General features: G+C 41.2%; 1 protein-coding gene across 6 annotated transcripts in view; it reads left to right on the forward strand.

Annotated features, from left to right (window-relative positions):
* U2SURP (U2 snRNP associated SURP domain containing) overlaps positions 1-7,074 on the forward strand; it is a 42,098-nt gene extending 35,024 nt beyond the window's left edge. For all 6 annotated transcript variants that reach the window (XM_058812128.1, XM_058812129.1, XM_058812130.1 and 3 more), the window contains 4 exons: positions 703-813; positions 3,262-3,380; positions 5,141-5,308; positions 6,564-7,074. In XM_058812128.1, the coding sequence (XP_058668111.1) occupies positions 703-813; positions 3,262-3,380; positions 5,141-5,308; positions 6,564-6,702 (537 nt within the window). In that variant the 3' untranslated portion in view covers positions 6,703-7,074. The remainder of the gene's footprint in view (positions 1-702; positions 814-3,261; positions 3,381-5,140; positions 5,309-6,563) is intronic.
* The last annotated feature ends 378 nt before the right edge of the window (positions 7,075-7,452 follow it).

Below are 7,452 nucleotides of genomic sequence, written 5' to 3' on the forward strand. Positions count from 1 at the left end.
AACAATACCAAAACAACCCACCAAAAAAAAAAAAAACCCACATGGAGAAATTCTAACATTTGCTTAACTTTGTGACTGCCAGGGATACTGCAGCAAATTTAGTGTTACATTTAGCAGCACTTGGGAACTGAATTAGCTTGCTGAGCTTGTTAGCACATGAAAAAGTATTATGTTAGTAAAAATCAGTTCTTTCAAATCAGGCACTCTGTGCAAACAACCCTGAAGAGGAGGTGCATTGTTTTATGTCCTAATTATGTCAGTCATTTGATTTTAACTTTCAGGGTTAAATGGAAAAAGGCCGTTTCCAAAGGAAACTTTGAAATAGACAAGAGAAGTTGAAAGAATATATTGACACCTGCAGTAAATGATTTCGTTTTGAAAGAAAAAAAAAACAGATAATGACCCAAGAAATACAAGGGTGCAATGTACTAATGATGAGAACAGAATTCAGTAGAGTAACAGAAAAAAATTCCCTCTATTTTTAGTTCTCACTATGTCTGTAAACAACTGCAGGTGCCTGCAGATGAGTGTGTGGTTTTGTTACTTTGATCCAGTTTAAATAAATTTTGTATCTCTGTGCACAAGCTTGTATAGAAGGAATGAAGAATACAGATTCTATGTAATGGAAATTTCATTTTCAGCCACCTGCCTAACTTGATTATAATAAGTCAAATAATCTAATGGTCAGTATTATTTTCACAGCTTAAGGTGATGAAGTTTCAGGATGAGTTAGAGTCTGGGAAAAGACCCAAGAAGCCAGGCCAGAGTTTTCAGGAACAGGTTGAACACTATAGAGACAAGCTGCTCCAGAGGGTAAGAACTGTTCTTTGTGTTTGCCTCTGATTCTGCGATAGGCTTCTGTTGAGTTTATTGAATGTGAGGTGGTTGTAAACATAACAACACATGGTTCTTGTTAAAATACTGCTGCAATGTCAATCTGCATTGATTGTCCTAAGTCCCAGTGCTTTCTGCAGAATACATACAATCTCCTTTTTTAATCCAAGTCCTGTCGTGTTTCCACTGCACAGCTGGGTACCACAGCCTGTACAGAAACCTTAGAGACCCCTCTGCATCTACTGCATGAAGCAAACTGTTAGTGTGGGAAAGGAAAGGACAGCTCTCAATTGAAGATGCTCATCAGACTTCTGCTTTTGCTTTTAGTAATTGATCTGCTGCACTAAAGGCTTCCCAAGGAAGGGAGAAAATAGTTTGAAGCAGTGTATCTGTTTCTGATTCTCCAGTGTCTGAGCTTCCTGAATAATTCCAGTTCATCCATTCACCCAAATGTGACTAATTCTGTACCATGACCATTTTTAGGAGACCTCTCTGTCTGACTGTGAAGTCAGAGTGATTTTAAAAGTTAACATCTTATATGTGATGTGATGTGATCTCAAACCTTTGAAAAATAATGAAAGAACAACCTCTTTGGACACTGTATGTGTTGAGGGAGGATAAATGACAGTTGCTTTTCTCATCTGGTTTAGAGCCTGACAGATCACTGATGGAATTAGGTGCCCGTGCAGTTCCTTGGAAGTTAAACACAAATGAGCAGTTTCCACCAGGGGTTCTTCTGTCACTTGTTATTTGCATTATTTGGTGCTCAATATCTGACTGATTCACAGTACCTTGAAGAAAAAGACTTTTAAAAATTAGGTAAACTGATCCCTGAAGGAGATGCACACATTGAAGGTTAATGTTTACAGTTAAGACTTTATAAGGCTTTTATAATTTTCTTTCTAAATGTAGTTGTATTGTAAAACGTTCTACTTTCTTGGTGGAAGTGTAAGTAAGTTTTCTTACTTTTCTGTAAAATTATTTGTACACTAAGCACAGAATGCTTAGTGAGACAGTAGCTTAAACAAACAGAAATTGATAATAACAGTCCTGATAAAATTTTAGATGCCTTGTGTTGAATTAGTTCAACCAGCTCACTATATTTTTGATTTTTAGTAATTGTCTCTTTTACTCTCAAGAAAGAAAGAAATATTTCTAACCATCATTGAAAACAATGGTAACTCTGTTGTTAAGGGAATAACTTCATCTTTTGCTTTAATGCCATAATAAAGTTAGTTTTTGTAACAGGAATGTAATACTGATCCTGATTACATTTCCCATGAACGTGGTGGTTGGTTGTTCTTTTTTATCAGACTTACAATTCCAAGAGTAATTTCCCAGCAACATTGTATATTGTTTGGAGTTAGAGCTATTCAAAATACTATTTATGCTTATTTATCAAGATGAAATACATAGTTATGCTGTCAAATAAACCTGGCACATCTTGAGAGTGCAGTGATTTTAGAGCTACCTAGCAGCAGTTTGTAAGAATAGGTGTAAGGATAAGGACATTTGGAGGTTTTACTGGTAAGCCTTCCCAGTAATAAGAGCTTGAGACTAGATGAGGTTTAATGTCCTGGTATTTCGGTATTTCCTGCATTTAGGTTACCTCCCCTCCTTCTACTGTTTTTCTTTTTTTTTTCTTTTCTTTTTTTTTTTCCCACTATCCCTCCTTTATTCCATTGAGCTAAATCACCCCTTCTTTCTCTTCTTTATGGGGTATGCAGGGAATATCTGTTTATTTTTTGCCATGGAATTGATTTTTTTTAATGAATGATCAGTACTAAAAACCACAGCATCTGATCTCTGTGTTCAGACTTGCTGATGAGCTTTGTTTTTATGTAGTTAATTTTCTATTTGACAGACAGACTCAGTGTGCTCAGGGGTATGTATTTTCTCTCACAGTGGTCCTGTTGATACCTAGAAATGGACTATAATTGTTTGTTTTTGACAGAGTAGATGTTATTGCAGAATCTTGTTTGTATTTTTGTTTTGTCTTTAGATAACTTCTAGTTATGAGTGTATATCAATTTTCAGTATGGATTAATATGGATGACTGCGCATGTTTAAAGTAGAAAGAGGTTCCTGGTATTCTTCCATGTTTAATTTAGTTTAGAAAATGTGTACAGCTGTAAGACTGCCCTGAAATTGGTAACACTGAAGACTGTTCATTTCCAGTTAGATACTCAGATTTCTCACCCAGGCTGATATCCCTCATGTTCTGGTTAGTTTGTGTTACAGTAAATGTTTGTGCTGTGTCCCAAGCAGGAGGAAAGGCCCAAAGAGCTGGGAGGGTGTGACCATTAGTTCAGGTCATGTGCTGTGTTCCATCAGTGCTCACTGCTTTTATGCTGTTTGTCATTAGCTTGATTGCCTCTAATAATTATTCACACCTTATCTGAAATCATGATCCTTTTAATAATCTAGGAAAAAGAAAAAGAGATGGAAAGAGAACGGGACAGAGACAAAAAGGACAAGGAAAAGTCTGAGACCAGGTCCAAAGATAAGAAGGAAAAAGAGGAATGTACACCAACACGAAAAGAGAGGTATGGCTCTTGTTGGGCTGAAGTGGATGGGAGGAAAACCCTCACAGTATCTTTGCAGGCAGTGGCAGCCTTGAAATTACCTTGTATCACACATCTGATTTTAAAAGAAAAACACAGAACCACCCAACAAAACAAAAAACCAAACAAAACCCATGCTTTGGCTATTAAAACATGCTCCAAAATGTTAAAGGAATTGTCATTTTTTACAATTGACAAGTGGGGTCCCTTTGAACAGAGCTGCCCTTTGGCTCATTTATGCCCTGGGGAAGCATGTTCAGATGATTACCAGCTGCAGATGGGGTTAGGTGTCTTGTGGCAGTGAAGTGAATTGCCTGCAGTGCCTCAGTCAGAACTGTCCTGAGGATGGGCCACAGAGGATGGCAGTGCTTTCAGTGGCACTGCACAGATGGTGGCAGTGCTTTCAGTGGTACTGCACAGATGGTGGCAGTGCTTTCAGTGGTACTGCACAGATGGTGGCAGTGCTTTCAGTGGCACTGCACAGAGGATGGCAGTGCTTTCAGTGGTACCCCTGCACAGAGGATGGCAGTGCTTTCAGTGGTACTGCACAGATGATGGCAGTGCTTTCAGTGGCACTGCACAGATGGTGGCAGTGCTTTCAGTGGTACTGCACAGATGGTGGCAGTGCTTTCAGTGGTACCCCTGCACAGAGGATGGCAGTGCTTTCAGTGGTACTGCACAGATGGTGGCAGTGCTTTCAGTGGTACCCCTGCACAGATGGTGGCAGTGCTTTCAGTGGTACTGCACAGATGATGGCAGTGCTTTCAGTGGTACTGCACAGAGGATGGCAGTGCTTTCAGTGGTACCCCAGCACAGAGGATGGCAGTGCTTTCAGTGGTACTGCACAGAGGATGGCAGTGCTTTCAGTGGTACTGCACAGAGGATGGCAGTGCTTTCAGTGGTACTGCACAGAGGATGGCAGTGCTTTTAGTGGTACTGCACAGAGGATGGCAGTGCTTTCAGTGGTACTGCACAGATGATGGGCAGTGCTTTCAGTGGTACTGCACAGAGGATGGGCAGTGCTTGCAGTGGTACTGCACAGAGGATGGCAGTGCTTGCAGTGGTACCCCAGCACAGATGATTGCAGTGCTTTCAGTGGTACTGCACAGATGATGGCAGTGCTTTCAGTGGTACTGCACAGATGATGGGCAGTGCTTTCAGTGGTACTGCACAGAGGATGGGCAGTGCTTTCAGTGGTACTGCACAGATGATGGCAGTGCTTTCAGTGGCACTGCACAGATGCTGGCAGTGCTTTCAGTGGTACCCCGGCACAGATGATGGGCAGTGCTTGCAGTGGTACCCCAGCACAGATGATGGGCAGTGCTTTCAGTGGTACCCCTGCACAGAGGATGGGCAGTGCTTGCAGTTGTACTCCTCTCCTCCCCCAGTGCAGATCCTGAGCAGCTGGGCTTGGGGCAGCTGATGGGACACTGATCTTCTGATGCTTGCATAGCCAAACTCTGCCGTGGTTCTAGGTGTAGCCATGGTAAAAGGCCTTGCTTTTCAGGGAGCTGTGACAGAATGTGTTTACTGTTCCACCATCATTATTACCAAATGCCTCACAGGCCTTCATTTTTTTTCAAGCAGAGAAAATCTCTTGCACACGTTGCACTTGATTTTTTGTTTTAATAATAAAAAGCCTACAATCCCGTAATTACTCACCAGTAACTGACATGCCCTTGGCTAAAGCCCGTGCCTGCAGAGGGGAGCATGTCCTGACCGTGTGTTTCCCTGCCCTGCAGGAAGAGGCGGCACAGCGCCTCCCCCAGCCCGTCCCGCAGCAGCGGCAGCCGCCGCGCCAAGTCCCCCTCGCCCAAATCCGAGCGCTCCGAGCGCTCCCACAAGGAGAGCTCCCGCTCCCGCTCCTCGCACAAAGACTCTCCCAGAGATGTCAGTAAAAAAGGCAAAAGGTGAGCTGGTATCTTCTCTGGTTCAGGGAGCTGGTGGGTGTGCTTGCCTGGGCTTTGGGGGGCGAGGGGGTGTTCAGCAGAGCGCATTTGATACTCAGGTACTTTCTCTCCCAGGATCTTTAGTGCATGTTCCTCATTAATGCCTTTGAACACTGGGGTTGGAAGTCCACACAGCCTCCTGCCCTGATAATCAGCTCCAGATTCTGCTCTGCTGTGGTTTTTTTACCTGTTTATTTACCTGTTTACTGGTGATTTTAAGAAATGCTGCTTTAAACCAGAGTACCTTGCTGCCTTCTTAGCTTTTTATTTTCAAAGGATAAATCTTCTGTAGTCCTAGAATTCCTGAAGCCCTTCTGTAGAACCTCTCAAATTGGAGTGACCATGCAGCTTGTCACTGATGATCAGCTTCCATGAAGCTCCTCACTCCCATAGTTTGTTTTCTAAGGGAAAATAAATTAGATACTGCTTATGGGGTTTTGTTTCCAAGCTAGGTATTTCCTAACCTCTGACACAAATATTTGTCTTCAGTTAATGTTAAACTTGAGGTGAAATTTTATTATTCTGCTAAAGCTGCTGTATCTTGAAAGTTCCACCTTCCACTTCTTTTAGAGGTACAGAATATCTTACTGATGTAAAATTCCTCAGTCAGGCTGAGGAATACTCCTTTGTTGGTGTTGAAAAAATCATAGCACATAACTACATAACTGTTCTTGTGCTTATATAAATAAGGATTTCATATAAAAGTAGAAAAGTAGTTGAGATTTTTTTTTAGAGTTAATATGATGCTCATTCAGGTTTCATTATATTAGATCAATATACTAGGTGTGGATTAGATGACCGTAAATTTGTGTCCCTTCTTTTTGTGTAGGGTTGCATCACATTGTGAATATGCTTGATGAGAATCAAAAGTATTTCACTGTAACACAGTAGAACATAGTTTTTCGTTTCTCTGTGGTTATAGGCTGCAGTTCATACAAGAACCAAGCTTATGTGAAAGGCTGTGAGTTCCTGATGTGGGTTTAAGGACATGAGTGTGTGTTATTATTCATGTGGGTCCTAAGCACTGAAGTTAAGCCCAAATACTCTCAAAACCTTGTAATGTAAAAATGGCCTTTTTCTCAAAAGCAAGATATCATCCTGTTACTTTCATTGTTAGGGAAGATCTTTCTGCCTCATTTGGCTCAATAAATGAATACAAATAACTTCAGGAAAAGGTGCTTTCTCTATTAATATTTGACTTTTTTTTTTTTGGCAGGTCGCCCTCTGGCTCCAGGACACCCAAAAGATCAAGAAGATCACGATCCAGATCCCCTAAAAAGTCAGGGAAAAAATCCAGGTCTCAGTCCCGTTCTCCTCACAGATCTCACAAGAAGTCAAAGAAAAGCAAACACTGACAATGTTAATATTTTTTATGATGCTGTCACTTACTGGAAATGCAGTTTTGTTTTTGTGCCTGAACAGTCTGTTTAAAAACAAAAAAGCATTCCTGATTTTTTTTTTGTGAATGCACGTGTATACTCATGAGTATCGGCATCTGTAGACCTGTCATTGTTTTATATTGTACAAAATATCTTCATTGTGACTATTTCCCAAAAGAAACATTTTTGTGTTTAGAAGTTTCATCAGAAATGTGTGTAACCGATCTGCTGGCAGTAGTGATATTTTGTTTTTAGAATGTTGTGACATAGCAGAAATAACCCAAATGTTCCCCCTTTTTGTAGCTTTGACAATTTGAATTAGATTTCAAATAAAATCTGAACAGAAAATGAAGATGTTGTTTTCTTGCCCCGGTGGTGATGCAGATCCCTGAGGGGGTGCAGGGTTTGTTTGGGAGTGCTGTGCATGGTTCAGTGCAGCGTGGCTCTGTTCTGTTCTCATGGTTTGGCTCCAGGTACAGGCACCTTCTGAATCCAGTGGATGGGCTGTCTTTCCTGCTCTGAGATTTTACTGTAAGAAGAGTCCAGCAGTCTGGTACCTACCCTGATAAATAAGCTTTACAGGTAAATCTTTGCTTCCTATGTCTGCATTTTAACCACAGGGAATATTTATAACAGCACTGTGATGTTTTTGTTCATTTTTACAAAAGGGCCTCTGCAAAGACACATCCTCTGGGGCTGTGTGTGTAGCATATGTGTCACTGATGT

This window comes from Ammospiza caudacuta, chromosome 11 (assembly GCF_027887145.1).
Source record: "Ammospiza caudacuta isolate bAmmCau1 chromosome 11, bAmmCau1.pri, whole genome shotgun sequence".
Taxonomy (NCBI): Eukaryota; Metazoa; Chordata; class Aves; order Passeriformes; family Passerellidae; genus Ammospiza; species Ammospiza caudacuta.